Source organism: Lolium rigidum, chromosome 7 (genome assembly GCF_022539505.1).
Source record: "Lolium rigidum isolate FL_2022 chromosome 7, APGP_CSIRO_Lrig_0.1, whole genome shotgun sequence".
Taxonomy (NCBI): Eukaryota; Viridiplantae; Streptophyta; class Magnoliopsida; order Poales; family Poaceae; genus Lolium; species Lolium rigidum.
In genome coordinates, this window is record NC_061514.1 from 96,078,770 (window position 1) to 96,098,947 (window position 20,178).

The window sequence follows — 20,178 nt, forward strand, 5'->3', positions numbered from 1 at the left end:
GCGCCCAAGCGCGACGGACCGAAAAAATCGTCGTAGGACTTTGCCTGACGCAGTTTCCACAACAGAACCCATATCGTCGGGTTAGGCCCATGGGCGACGAAAAATACCCCTTAGCGGACGATTTTGAGACGTTGTCTATCAGAACTTTTCTTGTAGTGTTGTGCTAGCATCATTGCCCTTTGATTTTTTGCCGGATGTGCACTTTCTTTTATTGTGGCCCTTATTATTGCACGATCCACAATTAGTTGGCTCGCGAGCTTCTTGGAATAACCTGTTTCCGGAATGACCCCATCTATCCATATCTCCGTGATACCTCTTTGTCTTTCTTCTTCCACGTTTCACAACCTTCCATTTCGGATCTGGCCAAACTTGCACACCATGATACTCCGGCCATTGTGATTGATCCAAGTAAGGACAAAACCTTGGATCCCATGTCCTCTTTGTGGCTTCAATTGAGAACTCGGACTCCCGAACGGTGAGCGGGTTATTGTAGTCGACACGTCTAGTGCGTGCCGCTGTTAGCAAGTGGGAGCAAGCCAAATGAAGCAAAGAGGGCCTCCTACATGTGCATTCACATGTCTTTAGGGACACACGGAAAGCCCGGCCTCCGTGTTGGACACCACCTTGTGTGGTGCCTCCCGGCTCATTCACTTGGTAAACCCAGTCAACATTATCATAACATGTAGCCGTTTGGGAGTCGGCCTTCCTCGCCTGAAAATCCATGAACTCTTGAACCTTCTTTGGGAACTCGGAATTCAAAGCAATTTCCTTCTCCGTTTCATCGGTGTAGTTCTGGAAATAGACTTTCAACTTCTCGAATGTGTATTGAATGATTGCCATCACGGGCAATGCACGGACACCCTTCAACACATTGTTGAAGCACTCGGCCATGTTGCTTGTCATTTGGCCATATCTCCTCCCATCCTCATCATAAGCTCTCGCCCACTTTGAGTTAAATACGAGGTGTCTATGAAGAAACTCTTGACCACCCGCGTTGAGGTCTTTGTGCTTCAGACAAGCCGTTGTATAGGTTTGCGAGCGGCGCTCCGAATAAGCGAGGCAACAATCTTGAAGAAGGTCGGACAACTCTTTGCTCTTGCATGCCCGGTAGAAGTTTGCACAAAAATGCCTCATGCACCATCGGTGATGCAAGGGAGCATGCCCGGGGATTGCAAGCTCCACCGCATTGAGAATTCCTTGATGACGATCGGAGATGACACACACTTCCTTTGAGGGTGGTATGACCCTCGTCCTCAATATGTGGAAAAACCATTGCCGATTATCATTGTTCTCAATCTCTACCAATGCAAAAGCCGAGTGGTACTAAACGGTTGCTCGCATCATTTGCTATTGCCACCAATAGTGTGCCCTTGTACTTGCCCAGATCAAGAAGGTACCATCCACGGCTATGACGGGCCTACAATGTTCGAATGCCCTCGTGCATTGCTTGGAATGACCAAAATGCACGGTGAAATACCCTCACTCTTTTACCATCATGCAATGTCATTTTGGTTGCGGAAGGCTCGACCACATGCACCATGCCCGGGTTAGTTGCGGCCATCGCTAACAACAACCTAGGGACTCGGTTGTATGCTTCCTCCCAATCACCGTACAACATCTTGAATGCGGCTTGTTTGGCCTTCCATGCCTTCCCGTACTTGACGTCGTAGGCAAACCAGGGATTTGACCGTATCTTGCACGGAACTAATGCTCATGATAGGAAGTGATGATATCTCCGCCGAGAGCTTGTATGCAATGAACTCGGATGTGAGTTGACGGTGGTCCGCTGCGCATCCTTGCCATCAAGCTTCGGCCCCGGCACATGTGAGTGGCTACACGACTTGTTATGTGCCAAGAGGGCCCTTTTTTGAAAGGCCTTGCACGGACAACCCATGGGCACCTTTTATCCACACATTTTAGCGTGTACCGCGTCTTCAAGTCCGAGTGAACAACAATGTAAGGGCGATGATGCTTAATGGAGAACTCCTTCAACCATATCTTCAATTCCAAGAAGGTATCAAACGTGAGCCCTTTAGAGATCATAGACGTCCTAGCTTCCACATCTCTCTTGGATATTGGCCTAGCTCCAAGAAGTAAACTTTTGCCACCATCAACCACGGCTCCATCCGCAAGACTAACATCACGGAACAATGGTACCCGGATATCCCGTCCGGTTACCTTCTTGAAGATCTCGGCTCTTTCGGCTTCCTTAGCCGTGAAGCCATCCTCGTCAACCTCCTCTTCGGGTCCATCATCATCCGAGTCCGACGCATAGCATCGGGAATAAGGAATGGAGTGGTCCATCTCCTCTTGCGTCCAATATTTATCCAAATCACCGAGATTGTTGCCATTCATCTCGAAACAATCATCACCATCGTCATGCTCGTCATACTCATTATCCAACGGAGGTTGTTGGGCAATGGGAGATTGGACAATGGGAGATTGGGTGGCTTCTTCTTGGCTCATGGGTGGTGGACTTCTCTCTCGAACGGGGGAGGAGGGCCGGTTAAGGTCAAGCTCGATACGAGCATCAACTCCAAAGCCTTATCTTGTGACCCGGCCACCGTCTCCTTGTAAACGGACCAACGTTGCTCGGAGTTGATACGCATTGTCTTCCAACGGGTGTGCATTCCAAACCCCACATTATGCCTTCCCTCTAGCTCAACACCATCATTTGGCTCATTCCAATTCAACTCAACCCTAACTTGTGCTACCACCTCCGCAAAGCTAGGGCTAAGGTCAAACACCAAGTCAACCTCTTCCGAGATCCGGCTCTATGTTTCCCTTCAAGAAAGCATCCTTATCCACATGATGAACATGAACAATTCTTTCCATCCCCCTAGCATAATGGGAACAACACATACACACATGTGTTCATTAGTTACCATAATCAACATAATCTACCCATACAAACTAGCACACTACCATTTCTCCTACTTCAACAACCCTAACATCCAACCAAATCCATCTTCACCCTCAAATCAACCAAATCCACATCTAGGGTTTCACATATAGATTGGAGCAAATACACAAAATCAATGGATGAAAAGAGGGGGGACGGAGGAGATTACCTCAAGCAACGACTTGGGAACGATCTCCACGGACAGATCTGACGATTTGGTGGTGGATTTGGTAGTGGGGGGAGAGGGAGGAGAGAGAGAGAGCCGGCCGCCTCTCGTTCTTGGCCAGAGCGAAGCGAGAGAAAGGAAGAAGCTGGTCGGGGCTGGGCCGGGCGCGCGCGGCCAAACTTAAGTGGATGTGTGGCGCCCTTGCCAGGGGCGCCACACTTTCAACGTGTGGCGCCGGCGGGAGCGACGCCACACATGCTGCCACGTCGGATCGGGATCACCAGCTCAGCGTCGACGGACCACGTCGGACGGGTCTGTGGCGCCAGCGACAGGGGCGCCACACTGGCATATGTGGCGCCGGTGTGAGGGACGCCACACAAAAAGATTAGATTGGTGAAATAGTTTCGCCGGAGGATCAGTCTGTGCTTTTCTTTCAGTTTTGGGTTATTTTTGTGCAAATCGCCGCTAGCACCTAGTTTTCCTCTGCGTGGACGGGGACATCGTCGATAGGAACCTCTATGTTTTTTCAGAGATCGGGACCCATGTTGTCGTCTTCGTCTTTGTCGCGTCCGAGCCGAGTGAGTGCCTGGGCCGCGGCGGCCCTCGAGCCAACCACCGCACTCCACCGTGGCCCATGCCTGAATAAACAAGTATAATCACTCCAGCAAGGCAGCAAGCGCCCTTCGCCGTGTTCGTCCATATATACCCAGCCTTCCGCTTCCTTGACCTCAGCTCAGCTCGGTAACTCGCACCCATTTTCTTCAGTTCTTCCTCACACCGAAAGCAGCTCCGCACGGCGAAGCTACAGCCTACAGCTAAGCTCCGTCCCGGCCTTGCCAAATACACCATGGCGGCGACCGTGGCCTGCGCCTTCTTCTTCGACGCTGAGCCGGTCGGCGAGTCCGGTATGCCAGCGCAGGACGCGTGCGCGCTCTGCGCCAAGTCGCTGGCCCGGAACAGCGACATCTTCATGTACAGAGGGGACACCCCCTTCTGCAGCGAGGAGTGCCGCCACCAGCAGATGCGGCTCGACGCCGTCAGCGAGAGGCACGCGGCGCGGAGGCTGCAGCGCTACTCGTCGGCAACAGAGTCCCATCGCGACCAGCGAGAGTCCAGGAATGTGTCAATCGCGAGCTAGTATTGTTAGAAGCAAAGCAACAAGATCGTGTATTTTGAAGAACCGCCAATTTGCGGAGGCTTCTGATGTCTCTGCTGCTCTTGCGTGAGCGTAAGCCGGCGTTGCGCCTCGGCGTCGCCTACGGCTGTAGGGGCAAGGCACGAAGCGTAGTTCCCCGTGTAGCTTTCCCGAGATTTGTCCATGGCGAGCTAATTAAGCTGCGCCGATGGGTACTCTGGGCGTGTTGTGCCCATGGATTGTTTTGTTTTGGTTGGAAACGAAATCTATACCTAATAATAAAGAAAATAAGGCTTCTTGTTGGTCCGTCTATTATTGCCCCTATTTCTCGTCAAAATTACAGAAGTTGCCACCGGTTATGTAAAAAACGTTTCGCTCCTTTCGCCCGAGACTGTTGGTACGTCGTATTGTTTTCTCGATGCCAGACCGGGTCAAGTACGCATTGGGCCTCAGCACATGCTCTAGCTGCTTGGCCTGCTCCACCAGCAGGCATCATCAACGATAGGCCTACTTCTAAAAAAAAAAAAAAAATCAACGATAGGCCTATCCTCAAGATACTTTCAGGAACTCGATTTCCTCCGGATTCGAATCTCTACCGTAGAGATCGCCCTGTGCGCACGAAAATCCACCCATATATACTCCCTCTCCACCACGTGTGATTCCAACAAAATCGACCACACGAACTCGCCGGAATTTGCTCGACGCGAAGTTCGAAACAGAGTTTTCCGCCAGCAACGGAAATCTTCGATCGACGGATAGCCTCAACGGAGTGGCCACCCTGTCGAAGTGTCGATAACGTCCGATTCGCTGCATCGGCGCCGCTCGTGGCTCATCTGCATGGGCTACGCTGCCTTGGTTGTGCCTTGCTCAGCTCCCTGGCGGGGACAGTCGCCAGCGTCGTCGGAGGCCATTCAGATCGAGTTGGAAGTGGTAGGCTGGTGCTCCACGTATCACCAGCTGAACGGAAACCCGAAGGAACGACCTGCACGGCCGCGCTCTCCTTGGCAAGTTAGAGGATTCATGGATCGATTGGGATGCTTTTTTTGCAAGAGAATTGATGGATTGGTTCTGTCTGGTCGTTGCGCGCGTGTGTTGGATTAAAGGTCTAGGAAGAAGCTGTGCTAGCCTGGGCTGCAGTTAAGCACTCCACAATGCATACACGCGTGTGCTTGCTTGACTTGCTTTTTGCTCGAATGTGACTGAAAAAGATAAGTGACGCGGCGAGTGGTAGGTATTTGTACAAATATCTGTGGCCTGTTAAGAATGCTTCGGTTTTTATGCAGAGACGAGAACCAATTGAAGAAGGAACCCTGCTTTCCTCTTTCTGTTGGATCATATCATCAAAACTGATGAGCTCCAACTCCAAAAGATGACACGCAAGAATGCAAGATTAAATACCTTCAGTCTTCTTCGGTCTTTGTGCCGGTTACCCGATTTATTGAAATACTGTCAGCAAAATGATGTACTGCTGTCCTTGTAAACTAGAGATCACGGTTGTTCTTTCAGAGAGCGTGTGGCATGGAAGGCATTACATCTCCCCCGAGACAGAACGAGGACAAGGACATCCTAATGGGGAAAGGGAAAACCGTGTCCATGAAAGCTTATCGAGTTAAATGTCGTATGTTTGTGGACTATTTCTTACTAACCCATTGGCATTTTAATTCAAGACAAATAAGAGCTGACATAAATAAGGGTTTATTAGAAAATTAAAAAAGCTTGAGTTGTGGCTTATCCTTAAAGTGTATTGTGCACATGAATGTTTCATGCCTGTATAATTAAACAGGCTTAACGTGCATCTATATAACTTTTCTAGCAATATATTGGCCAATTGATTCTAGAAATATGCTGAAAGGTTTTATTTGCTGATGTAGGCTCTGCATAAAACGTACAAGGTGAATTCATTCAAAACAGGAAATGAATCACGGTGAAGATACTTTAAATGTGAAAATATAGAAGCGCACGTTATTGAAAGGTGTGGACACATGTTATATGAGGAAGAAATGTCGGTTAATCTTATGGTGTATTCTTCATTGTTGTTAGAAAATGCCAAGCTAATATGATCATAAAATACTTTGCTATTGTCGTAGCGGGCCATGTCAAGTTGGAAAATCATTGTGATCTAATAAAATTCAACCCGTAGCAACGCACGGGCAGATTTACTAGTCTATACCTAATAATAAAGGAGCTAAGGTTTCTGCCAAAATTTTCGTCCAACTTTTCGTTGGACCATTTTGCCCTCCCACCAAACTACATATAACGCACCATGCCACGCTGACCGTTTTCTACGCCGTTACTCTGTGGATTGGCTTTCGTCCCATCTGTGGTAAGGCTCCAAAGCTAGGCCTTCTCTTATGGGCCTCGAGCGACAAATCAACGGGGCTCTAAAATCAACAGAAAACATACACAGTTTGTGTAGAATAATCCCACATCGCCCCCTTACACCGAATCTGACCAATTTATATACGTTGCATATGGCCTGAGAGCACAACCGTGGCAGAGAGAATTGGAAGGAACTGGCACGGAAGAGAGAGCGAGCTGCAGAGAGTTGGAAGGAACAGGAACGGAAAGAGAATTGGAAGGAACTGGCACGGAAGAGAGAGCGAGCTTTGCATATGGCCTGAGAGCACAACCGTGGCAGAGAGAATTGGAAGGAACTGGCACGGAAGAGAGAGCGAGCTGCAGAGAGTTGGAAGGAACAGGAACGAAAAGAGAATTGGAAGGAACTGACACGGAAGAGAGAGCGAGCTTTGCATATGGCCTGAGAGCACAACCGTGGCAGAGAGAATTGGAAGGAACTGGCACGGAAGAGAGAGCGAGCTGCAGAGAGAGTTGGAAGGAACAGGAACGGAAGCAAATCACGCACGAGCTATGGTGGTGAGCGCGTGGGTGCGGAGACGACGGAGACTTGGTTGGCGTGCGGTGGCGGCGCATCGCGGGCCTGTGTCTGCGGGTGAGGAGAGCTAAAAGGGGCGGCGCGACCTGCGGGCGAGGAATTTGAGCAAGGATGAGAGGAGACAGCGACCGGCAGAACTCGAAGGCGCCGCGCTACACTGAGAGGAGGCGGCGACGCTGACCCTGGACTTGGTCGACGGGGTCGTCCGCGAGGCTGGCATGCGGCGCGGGACGAGCGCGGAGGCAGGAGACGCTCGGGGCTCTGCGCTTGGTGCGCGGGGGCAGCCCTGGGGCGAGGTCGGCGGCCTTGAGGACAGAACGGAGGTCGTCGACGGCGGAGCTGAGCGACGTCCGCGAGGAGGTCGGGGTGGCGCGCATGGGGTTGACGACGTCGGCGCGGGGAGGCAGCGGCGGTGAGTAGGCGGGGAACGAGGCGGAGCCAACTGCCGGTTGCTGTGGAGGCGGGGGCGCAGGTGGTCTCCGTGCGGGGAGCGACGCAGAGAGGATGGGGACGAGCGGGCGGGGGTGTGGGTGCAAAACAGCCAGGAGGCTGTCGGTGGGGGCTAGGGTTTGGCCCGGGGTGGGCTGTGTTGGGTTGTTGGGCCGCCGGCTGGGCTGGGTCTAGCCTGGCCGGGTTGAAGAGCTCCTCTCCCCTGTTTGTTTTTTAATAAAACATTTTTCCTGTTTTTATTTTCTGCTTTGTTTTAAAGCCATTTAAAATAGTTTTAATATAGGAAATAACTAGAGAAAAATAGGTTTTTATTGGGCTGTGGATGGGGCCAAAAAAAATAACAAACACACCTACCTGATGCGTGCAAGAGGAATAAATTGGCATCAACTATCCTTGAATCGGCTATAAGCTGCAGGTTAACTTGCAAAATCCGTACCTGCCCAGTTTTAGCATTGCTGACATTTGGACACAATGTCTATTGGTTGAGATTGGATTTTTTCCCCACTAATTTAAGAAGCTTAGCCTAGGTGAATATAATTAGGTCTTTTTCTGTTATTTCTTGAAACAAGTTGAAGTTTTTTTTTCACCGTTAAGATTAGATGCAATTTAATAGGAGAACGTGCAAACAAATAGGAAAAACTTTATTATCTTACAAAATAAAAATAAGATTGAATAAAAAATACTAATTTTATTTAATCAAAATTGTGTTCGAACCTGGTCGCTAAACCTTAAAACAAAAATCTATTCAATATATAAAATTCACTTGAGTATTTATCACATCCACAACACAGATACTATTTATCCCGGTGCAACGCACGGGCATTTGTGCTAGTACTAGAACAATGCCGTAAATCTGAAGAGATCAATCAAACCTGATTATGTTCATGCGCCATCTCTTATTTTGTTTCCCTGGTGATAGCATTTTTATTTAGTTTTGTGGTACAAGAGGTTAAATCCACAAACTGGACAAGACCATTGTCATTGTCAAAGAAAATCCCGTCTCTCACGATTAACTGTTGTTGCACTAAATTCGCTAATGGTTTCCAACGGTTCCTTACAAAACTGATCATACAACTCTAAATTCTTCACTATAAAATTCTTCTAAGAGTTCAACTTAAATGTTAAATCTGGCTCAGGGTTAGATCAGCGGGTTTTACCATCCCTGGTTTCCAATGTATTTGGATATGGTTGCAAAGCGGAGACACTCGTTAAGTTTATATTATAACATGGTTCTTTTAATATTGGCAATTGTGAAAGCGCTAAGTTTTGGGAGGACACGTCGTTAGGTCACACTCCTTTGGCCTATCAATACCCTTCCCTCTATCACATAGTTCAACGGAAGGACGTTTCGGTGTTCGGTGTCATGACTCAACTGCCGCTGAACATAGGTTTCAAACGTGCATTATCTGGGAATAGAGCTGATCCATGGGTCCATTTAGTTTATCGTTTAATGAATGTGCACCTATCCATGCAGCCAGATGAGTTTTTTTTTTGTAAGCTAACAACATCTGGCTCTTTTCACGATGAAGTCGTTGTACTTAGCGTATATGAATGACCATACAAAGTTCTTTTGAAAGTATATTTAGAAAATAAAGATTTTTATGAGGCTCTTACATCGTAGAGTGCTTCTCACAAAAGATAATTTGGCCAAGCAAAATTGGCAAGGTATTAAAAAATATTGTTATTGTAATCAAGATGAAATAATTCAACATTTATGCATTGATTGCCCGATGGCAAAAGTAGTATGACGCATTGTATATCTGGCTTTTAATATCATTTCACCAAAGAATATCACTAACTTATTTGAGAACAAGATAGCGGGGGTTATTAAAAAAAGAAAGAACACATTCGAGTTAGCTTCTCTGCTTTACTCTGGGCCCTCTAGAATGTGACAAATGATTATATTTTTAACATGTCAAAATCTAATGCATCAATTGATGCAGAGCCTTGGGTGTTGTCTCTGTTTCAAAAAAAATATGATTCCATAATTATACTTATATAATACTACATTAGGACTAACGCTATGATATTTATTGAGCATGTCTCTATGATGGTATTTAATGATATTAAATATATATACATGAATACTCATACTCCAGAATACATATGTATCATCATATAATTGATTTTGATAGTAATAGCAACCCTCATTTCTCAATAGTCTAGCACATCATCAAACCGCTATATAATTTATGTAATGTATGCAGCTACGGAAAAAAAAATTCATGGGAAACATTTAATAAGATATAGAATGTAAATTTGCATATGAAATATTTTGAGTAATGTAGGTTACAACTAGATAACAAGCATTCTAATTAATTTTTAGAATGATTGTTGTGTGGTTGACTACGCATATTACATAATAGAAAATTGTGCTAACAAAGATTTTTGGTATGAATAAAAAACAAAAATAAAAATAAAAGTATAAAAATTTAGTTCAAAATCCATGTTTGTGATGGGGTAGCTTTTTCCATAGTACGGCAATGTAATGGATCCTTCGTTGGCTCCTACTCTACCACTGTTAATGTTATCATCGCCATGGTCGTAGTACGTCGTAGATGCCCTAATGGTTGTAGGACGAGATCGACTACGCCCTGACGAAGCCTGCCTGGCTACGTGACCTGCAACGCAAGATGAAGTTCTCCCCATGTATATAATTGAGCACACAGACGTCACCCAAAAACAACATGAGTGGAATCTTGAGGCCCCGTTTTGCACATGAGTTTTTGCTGGGTTTGTAGTGTATTTCCCCAGCCAACTCAACACTCCAAAAATCTATCCACATATCGTTTTGCAGACCGGCTTCGATGGGATGAGCCCTAGCAATACCCTGGAAGCTCGTCGAATTGAAGTGGACAAGAACTGCGAGTATCCCCTCGTATTTGTTGTTGTTTCTAAACATGTCCTAGTCTCGGTGGCGAAAGTTCGGCTATACCAATCCCTCCATCTCCTCCAGGCACCCGCCACCTTCTCCGACCGACAACAGTTGATGTTTCGATGGTAAGGTGGTGTTGCCACATACCCTCTCCTCTCATAGTGAGCACGCCTCAGCTCCGCTCCCATCTCCTGGACAAGGATGATGCAATAGCCGTATTATTGCCAATCAACATTTTTTTTAGATAAAGGAATATTATTAATATCAAAATATATCAATTACACTCAGCCTCTGCAACAACGCCCCACCCTAATGGTAGTACGGATGCACACAACCAAAAAAGAATAAAGAAAACTAAGAAATAAAAATCTCGCTACAACATTCCCTAATACTCAGCGCAACACAACCGAAACCTCTCATGCAAAACAAGGAGAGGAGAGGGTTGCTGCCTTGCTGGTGCATGACCACAACTCGTGCGTCTGATTCGACTGCCCTAAAGAATTGCTGGGATGGAAACAGGTAGAAATAAATCAATAATCAAACTCCAAATGATAGACGATTTGAGTATTTCATGTTACGTACCGTTTGTGTGCAGGACGTGTCACTCGTCATCACCAAGTTACTGATGGAAAATTTTGGCAGCCAGCAGACGTACGATGGCTTGGCTGGAAGATGTGGACGTAAAACAGAGGATGTGCCCGATCATCATCAGGCAGGTGGCGACTCACTGCGTACGCAACACGTCGTGTCGTCGCCGTCCACGACAAACAAAACCCAGCGTTTCATTAGTACTCCCTCCCCCACTGCGCAATTAACACTAATCAAGACTCGAGTCATTGCAACGATAGCTTGCAATAATTTTCCGCCGTACAGTACGTGTCACCATTTGTCACTGTGTGTCAAACAAGTGTTAGTAGGTTAGTGATGTAGGCACTAGTCCCGCCGGTAGAATTTGGATCTTACAGTAGGAGTATCTTTCTCATGAGATTAGTTGCAGGCTCCCATGATTACGAGCAATGCTTCAGTGTTAAGCCACATATCACAAACTTGAGACAGAACTCGAGAAATGTTGCCCCCTAGAACGAAACGTTCATGGCTGTCATTCGTGCCACTCGATAGAAGATGCCATTTTCCCGTAGTATATTCCGACAAGCACGTCACCTCCCAACAAACCCTCCGTCGGATCTTGAAGCGTGTAGGTGTACGAGATTGCATCTTGCGAGATGCATCCACCCTTGCTCCGAAACGTGCACGGAAACCCAGGTGAAACCTGGCGGCCTCTCGGTAAAACAACACACAAGCTGCAGCTTCTCCATAAAGTTTGCATCAGCATGCCAACATCTCCAGACCCCAGTGGCTCGGATGCACGGGTTGCTTGTGTTTGCAGGTGAATGGGTAGACAAGATCTGCATTCCTGCCGGATGCCGACCTTCTGTTGTCAAGTATCGTGGCGCCCATGCACAACACTATTCCAAGATACACCCCATGGAGCACCGACCGGTAAAAGCACCGTTTCGTCATTTTCTTCTTACTAGATGACCTGTTGCGCTATCGCGCAAGTGCAAATAAAAGCGTATTAATATGCCAATGAATGCTGACATATAGAACGGTAATTTAATAAATAATTTATTTTGGTGCTTAAATATATATTTTTGGTGATGGTTCATGTCTTGAGTTGCTATATACGCATCAAATATGACGTTTATTTCTTGTTCCTCTAAATTTTACAGAATTATACGAGGATGTTTCATACCAAAATAGTTGTAAGACGATCTTTCATGTATTGGTCATTCAAAGTTAATGCGGAGAGTACCCACGGTTCTATTAGATTCGCCTTCCATTTTTGCCATGAGATTTTGTTTTCCCATTTTTTGCTACTGTCCATTGATATTAAATATTTCACAATTTCTACAACTTGTCAGGCTTTACCGGAACCACATTGGTAAGCACCATATGGTATAAAACTAAATCATCAATATATCGCGTGGATGTCTAAACACAATAAGTAAGTTCATATCATTATATTTTAGCAAAGTAGCAGCACATATCAACATTTATTTCTTCTCAAAACTAAAGCAATATTAGAGCAGTTTTCCAGATTCTAAATGATTTTTCAAATTTGGGTTTAAGCGAGTGCCCAAAATTCTCATTAAATTTGCTTTATTTAGCAAAGTCCGCAAATCGTTCTGCTCTAATGCATTATTGCTACACATGGAAAGAGAAACAACATCCTCATCAATCTGTTTTTTTCTGTCAAGAGCCAAGCTGGATCTGAATAATGAACAAGCATTACTGGGTTACCTGAAGAAGCATATCCTCCAACTCTCAAATAATCTTAACAACCAGCAGTGCTCACCAATTGTTTGTAAACTGTCACATCGTTTAACTTAAACCATATAAAAAACCATACAGCAGCAAATGCTTCGAGCAAGACTCGTCAAATTTCAGTCTACTACTTGTATGGAAAAAGTAAAGAAATTGTATTTGACATGTGAGGATCGATCATGTGATGAGAAATTCAGCTAGTAAATATCACTTGTACATATAAATTCAAGATCCCGATGACCCCGTCCCGCGCCGGAGCTCCGTCCCCGTCCCGCTCCGGAGCTGGGCTCGCACCCTCGACGTCGACGGTGAGCCCGCATCCCCGCCAGCCGTCCGAAACATAGGAGCATAGGAGTCGGGGCCTCCAGGAACAGGGGATGCGGGGAAGAGGCGGAGCCTCCAGGAGCAGAGAAGGCGAGTTCCCCATGGGGCAGAGGCGGAGCCTCCAGTTACAAATGTTGGAGAGTTGCATGGGGTGCGAGGTCCGGTGAAGCCTTCAATAATCCAAGTATACACTCCATGGTCATCAAAGGTGTTGCTCTGCTGAACATACAGGTTTTCTGAAGTAGTATCTGTTGTTTTCACAGTGATAACCTTGATAAATTCTACACCAAAAATACAACTGTCATCAAAGTAAATCCAGAAGGCAAACTCTTCAGCTTCTTAGGAGGAATCATGCAGATATCTTCTGAGAGTGGGTTCAAAGTCTCGAATGGTCGATAACTGCACATCAAATGGATAGCTTCAGTGTGTTAAAGAAACTTGTTGTTGAGCATGCTTTCTGTATACCTGGTCATATACAGAAATATTTTTGTAGAGATATTTGCAGCTGTACCTTCTTCGTAAGGACATAATTATTCTTTGAAGAGATATTTGCAGCTCTACCTTGTTGTTGAGCATGCTTTCTGTATATCTGGTCATATACAAAGAACTTGAAAACTGACTAAAATATTTGATGGAATGGAACCCCAGCACCAGTATCAACTGTCAGCGTATCAGGCTTAGCTTCTATTTGTCGATCGCCAACTGCAGATTTCCCATTACTTGCATCTTCCCCTCCAGCTCCAACTCTGAAGCTGAAAATATGCATTGTTCCTTTGTCAGTAGAGAAACCAAGGAACACACACTTGCACATTCATATGAAGCATTAAGAGAAACCAATGAAATAAATAAGGGATCATCTATGATGCATTACTGATAATTTTTGTACCATTTGATGCATTACTGTTTTTTTTTGTTTCTTTTAGTGCAGGTACGACAAGAGGAGATGGACCTCGATCTCAACTTGCCTCCACAAATGGTGATTTATTTGGATCTTAACTTTAGTCCACACGAGGAAGAGGAAGAAGATGTACAAGTACCCGAAGCCGAAGATGTAGAAATACCCGAAGCCATCCTAGCATGAGATCCAAGAGTGGAGTCAACCTATGTAATTGTGTCAAGCATGGTTTAAAAAGCGTCGCTTAGTCGTCGCCGAGGCGACGCCTAGGCGTCAAGGCGCTCCCCCTCCGCTTTGTAAAAACGGCCGCTTTAGGCGCCTAGGCGTCCAAAGCGCCCGCCTAGGTGCCAAAGCGCCCTCCCTTCTTAAGGCGCCAAGGCGTCGCCTTGAAAACCATGGTGTCAAGTGTATATATGACATTAAGCAATTGTATATATGTGGTATGAATTGGTGTCCTAACATTGTCCTATGTGTTCATTATATTCTGTACAAAGAAAGCAGGGACTTCTACTTACACCATGCCCAAGGAATGGTGGCCATTATATTCTGAATCGGTCTCCTAATATCTTACCATTATGTTCTGAATTGGTGTCCTATCATTAGTCTGAATTGGTGGCTCTCTACTTATACCATGCCCAAGGAAGCCCAAGTCAAGATGGAGTAGGAGGATCTTGGTGTTTATAGAGCACCTGTGCTTATCTATCTACTCGGTCATCCGGAATTTCACTCTTTGCAATTCATGACATCTTTGCTAGCAAGCTATTATTAGCATCGGTGCAAAACTACAAGAGAAAAACAAATTGATGTATCCATTGGTAGTCGAAGCACTTGCTTATGAAGGAAATACTTGTCTCAAACCTTACTTAGGGAAGGTTTCTTGCATTCAACAACTATATAGATGGTTGGTTAATCTGGAACCACATCTTTATCCAAAAATAAACTCAACTTGTGATCGTATAGGTATCCGGTAGCACAGATACCTGGATGAGGGATAGCATACTGGAGCAGGAACTATCAAAACCCGGATGAGTAAAAAAATTGAGTACAGAAATCATTGTTGTTACTGCTTGGCCACTAAAATAATTCTCCTGAATGAATCTAACAACTGTTCTAAAAATGGAAGAGAACAAATAGAATGCTCAACATGTTGTTTGATGAAACTAAATCACGGTAAATACAACTTCGGCACCATTCACACACGAATTACTACGTACGCCAATAATTACGAGGAAAAGGAGGAACGAGAGGGCTGCGACTGAAACAAAGACAGTTAGCTGAGTAGAGGCGTACCGCGACCGTGGCTGCGGCGGCCGGCTGCTTGCTTCGTCGTCGGCGCCTCCACCGTCGATTAGGAGGCGTCAAAAGGAATTGGTGACCGAGGCGGAGCAGGGCGTGCGCCATGGCCTTACCGCAGGAGCCGCAGATGGTGGTGTGGCGGCAGCCCGTGCCGTAGAGATAGGACGCCATGGACTTTCTGCAGGATCTGCAGACGGTGGCGTGGCAGCAGGCCGTAGAGGTCGGAGGGAGTAACTTTTTTTAGTTCAAAAGAGTGTAACGAATAGAATGTCAGGTAATGCTTGACCTTGATTTCCATATTATGCAGCAATGCATGCATAGTTCATAAATAAAATAATACACAACTAAATCTGAAATTAATGAGCGCGCTACCATGGTGAAGGAAAAAAAAGGTAATTGATTGCTTCATATTCAAGACTGGTATTGATTTGAGCTGCATTTTTATTATTACGGTTTGAATGTATATCACATCTACTAATTAGGCCTTGTTTTGGTGCTCTGCAAATAAAGAATGATGGAAATTAAATGGAATTTTGGCAACTTCCGTTGCGAGCAGAAAATGGAACATACTAAATTTAACGGATGTCATAACTACAACAGTACGTATACAAATGGTTCTATTGTGTGAATATAACATTATGATAGAAATCTTAAGCAGAAGAAGCACAGTCAGCTACTCTGAAAGCAGTTGTTGACACCACGAGAAAAAGAGATGTTGGCAGCACATGATGTTAGTTCAGGACAATATAACGTCCCCAAGAGAAAATACAGAAATGGTGACTGACCAGCTCAATGCTCACGAGTCAATAAAATAGAAACATTAATAGAAACCATTCAGATCCATGAAGTGGTTTAAACAGACTCATAGCAAGCTACTACGTACATGGTTGGTGCAAACTGATTTCTAAAGGCCAATTAAATATGGCAACGATGCATGGAAGTATTGCCCCACCAAGAAAGGTCAGTTTTGATGCCATTCATAAACTTCAAGAGAATGGAGTGATAACAATAGAATACCTTGGTTTGCTTGAAATACTTCTTTGTTTCTCACTATTTTCATTGTTTCTGAAGTTTGACATCACAACCAATTAAGAGAGGTGCCTGAAACATGAACAGGAAGGGCACTTGCTAGTCAGCACAACATGATAATATCAGATAATGCGCCTCACCCAATCAGTTTGTGTATTACCTGATATAGTATGTAATGTGTGCATGTATGAAAAATATGAAAATAACACAACATAACATTGGAATCAAGGGAGCGACCATCCCTTATTCATTCTCCCGGCTCATTATGTCAACAAAGGCCATAGCCAGCTAAAATTAGGATTTGAGCTGTCAATTACCTTTTTTATTATTAAAATCCTGTTGTTCAAATTCTAGGCTCACCACTGGCTTTCTTGACTCAGTTGCTAATTCTACAAGGGAATCGGAATCCTTATGAAGAAGCACAAAACTTGTTCGTTTATGCACGGACTACTTTCTGGTACTAAAAAGTATTGTCAAGCATAGATGTCTCAAGTCAAGTAATTGGTCTTTGATCAAATGTCCGATGTGTAAAATTATGCTGAAGATCTCACAACATATTGGTTCCTCTCTTTATTTCATACTGTAAAAGAAAGCAAAATAAACAGAAAAAGGGCGCTTGATATACCTATTGGATGCATTTTCGATGCTATATTTAGGTAATAAACAAAAGAGGCAACCAGCAGATCAATTATATGTGCAATCTAGGTACAGAATAGGAAGTATATAACTAATTAGCTCAAATGCCAAGGAATAAAATACATATGTCCACTAAAACCTTTGCAGCATAAACAATTTTTTATCTTCATCTATTACTGTACATTGGTGGCTACATGTTGGCTATAATCCTAGAGGAGCTGAAATGTAACATGAATTAGAAACAGGAAGGGCTAGAGAATGACCCCAACCACACCCGAGAGATAGGAACAAAAGCGAGGTTCTGTGAAAGAAATATCATAGGTAAAGAAGAAAAAAATCAAGGAAGGGAGATACAATAAATCATATTCTTGCTGGCTTGCAGCTTATTTTGAGTCACAGGGTTCCGGAGATAGATAAATGTATGCTCTTAAATCATGTTTACACAAAAGTAAGCTGAGAAGACCAAAATATGAAGCTGGGAGAAGCCAAACTGCAGGAACAAATGCAAAGTACCAACTCCAGCAGAGCTACATGGTGGAACGGGAAGGGGTTGAAGGAAACTCAACTCGGCTCCATGCTCGCCCTCTAGGAAGCGGGATGAAATGCATGTGCGAAATACATGTTATACTCTGGATTCAATGCAACCATCAAGACTATACCTTTCATAAAATGCATGTAGTTCCTAGGTAAAATATGAGGAACTCTCATTTATATGCAATCTCTTAATTTTGTTAAAAAACAAAATAATAACAAAACATATGAGAGAACATGATTAACTACATGTTGCCAGAGTTGGAAAAATCACTGCTCCAATAGAATATATGCCTCGGACTTGAAAATATATGCCAGAGTTGGAAAAATCACTGCACCAATATTCTAAACGAAATCTTGCAAACAATAAAAGTTATAACATCAACAAAACATCCTCCAGAGTTTTCATGTTTAGCTCATAATTTAATTAAAATGTCAAAAATGACTAAAGTTGCACAAAAGATCACTCCATGCAATAAACAATCTGTTCTGGACATTACACTGAACTGACCGCTGCAAGCAAACCGTCCAGCCAAACTGCACAATAGATACTCTATGGAAAGCCTGAAACATATTCTACAACTTATGTTTAAAGAATAATTTGAAATTATGGATAGAATTCAAGTAAAAGATTAGTGTCTTGAGGCATCAGCAAGAGTACCTCCTCTAGCTGAACCTAGGTAGAGAGGGAGCTAGCGAGCTGCGGATTAGTTACGTGCTAGAAGTCATAAAACTGATTCTTGAAAACTAAGCTGCTGCCCTAGCTTTCGAATCGAGTACATGAACGGAACAAGCAAACCATATCGAACCAACCATGCCACCATGATAAAAAAACATTAAATGAAGTGGCGGCATACTTGAGAAAATATACTATATGCAAATATAAAATAAGAATTGCAAAACACAAACAACTGCAAGTAGCACTCCACCTGTAATTGACATGAATAGAAAGATATGGAGTACTAACTTCTTAGAACTGCCTAATTGGATGACGACATACATAATTTGGCAACACGTGGATTTGACCCGATAAAGTTTATGGTGTTTAAGAGTATGCCATGCTAAGAAAATGTACCTGGTGTGAGGCAACTCAAAGAACAACATACTCCAGGTAATATTGATCTTTAGAGGATTTCATAAATCGCCAATCAGAGAGCTCACAAGTCCTAAGCATACAACAATGGCGAGCAAAACAGAATAGGAAAGTAAGTTGCAATTAATATGGAGAAACACTGTAGTGTAAAATAATGGCGACTTCTCTGATCTTACATAAGAAAACATTCAGTTATAGGAATCAGACAATCACCTTGTTACTGCAGGGGAGGGTATTTCCTCAACGTCTCCGTGTCTTCCACGTGGCTTGTCACTCCTATGCTTCGCCACTGTCTGTTCCACTCATGCAGACAATCCACCATGGAAATATTCTTTGATGAAAGACATATTATTGATTTCTGCGGGATAGCAAACAACTTGATTCAACCAAAGGAAAAAAAATTCTTCATACATCAAGTAGCACTAAAAGGAAAATCTGGAAATCTAAAAATCCATGACAATAATTGGGTTTTGTTGTTATTTATTTACTAATTTGGTGAGAAACCAAATCACTAAAATCATAGGTCTTGATGTACATAAAAGCACAACATGAATTGAGGCTGTGAGGGCGGATGTCTTCTTGCTATCGGGTGTCTCCCACGTACACCCCTCAACTCCTCTTCAAGAAAATTGGAATCACCACTTGTACTCGTCCTTGTCCATGAACAGGCTTGGGACCGCAAAAAGTGCCCGCCCTGGTTGATAGAAGCATGAGCTCTGGAGAGGTTCAATCTGCCTAGCATCCAGCAAAACAAATATTGTGAGGAATAATACATCCCACACAAGTATGTTACAGAAACAAATTTACTGATATCACACAACAACCCTATTCATTGTGCCCCCAAAATCAAAGCTTTACCATAATTTTCTTGGAAGGTCCAAATATGGTTAAGAAATGGTGATTATCCATCAAACCTTCCCATCCCCATTGCCTCCCTTATGATTCCCTTGCTCTGCTTCATTTTTACTACAAAGAGGCTACATAAAAGCAACCACTAAAATTCAGTTTGGCATCCATTTCTGCGTTGGATCTCATAATATGTTCCTGGACATTCTAAAAGCATTGCACATGGAGAGACAAAAGGGAATGGTGCATAGTTACATAGAAAATAATTTATCTGCAACAATAAGCATAATTTCTACCAGAGATCTAAAGGAGTAGATCTAGGGATTAAAATTATCCAGAAAAATAGAGAGAGAGAGAGAGAGAGAGAGAGAGAGAGATGAACCTGTCAGTGGAGCAGACGCCCTTGAGGTCCAGCACCGACCTATCCAGCCCGGAATCAGCACAACCAGCACGTGGGGAAGGATGGAGCGGCCGCCGCCTTGCCCCTTCGCCTCTGGTATTGGCCGGAGCGGATCCGCCCCGCGCCGGCCCGTCTTCGGCCGCGCCCGGCGCCTCCAGTCGCCACCGCTGCGGATCTGCCCCGCGCGATCCCGTCGCCTCCAGTCGTCGACGGAGCAGATCCACGTCATGTCCCGGATTCGCGATTTGTTGGAGATGCGCTCCATGGCGCTGTCCAACGACCATGGCGTGGAGGAGCCGTGACGACGGCAGCGACCCAAGGCGATGGCTGATGCGGCCCCACCTGCTCTTCGCACCGCGACGCCCGCGACCGGCGGTGACCA

General features: G+C 44.6%; 1 protein-coding gene and 2 long non-coding RNA genes across 4 annotated transcripts; 1 reads left to right on the forward strand and 2 right to left on the reverse strand.

Moving 5' to 3' along the window:
• The first annotated feature begins 3,790 nt into the window (after positions 1–3,790).
• LOC124678859 (FCS-Like Zinc finger 2-like) lies at positions 3,791–4,429 on the forward strand. Its single transcript, XM_047214714.1, has one exon. The coding sequence runs from the start codon at positions 3,916–3,918 to the stop codon at positions 4,204–4,206; it is 291 nt and encodes a 96-aa protein (XP_047070670.1). The 5' UTR covers positions 3,791–3,915; the 3' UTR covers positions 4,207–4,429.
• Positions 4,430–13,434: 9,005 nt separating this feature from the next.
• On the reverse strand, positions 13,435–18,694 carry LOC124669878. Of its 2 annotated transcripts, none has more exons than XR_006992347.1 (4): positions 18,533–18,694; positions 15,256–15,495; positions 13,582–13,822; positions 13,435–13,469 (listed from the first exon to the last, which is right to left on the reverse strand). It is a non-coding gene; the product is annotated as an uncharacterized LOC124669878 (long non-coding RNA). The 2 variants fall into 2 exon arrangements; XR_006992348.1 differs by having other exon boundaries at positions 13,469–13,535; positions 13,632–13,822.
• Positions 18,695–19,215: 521 nt separating this feature from the next.
• LOC124673782 lies at positions 19,216–19,966 on the reverse strand. The gene is made up of 3 exons (XR_006992817.1): positions 19,779–19,966; positions 19,409–19,527; positions 19,216–19,285 (listed from the first exon to the last, which is right to left on the reverse strand). It is a non-coding gene; the product is annotated as an uncharacterized LOC124673782 (long non-coding RNA).
• Between the last annotated feature and the right edge of the window lie 212 nt (positions 19,967–20,178).

Coding starts and splice junctions, on each gene's coding strand:
- LOC124678859 (XM_047214714.1), top strand. CDS start 3,916: ATGGCGGCGACCGTGGCCTGCGCCTTCTTCTTCGACGCTGAGCCGGTC.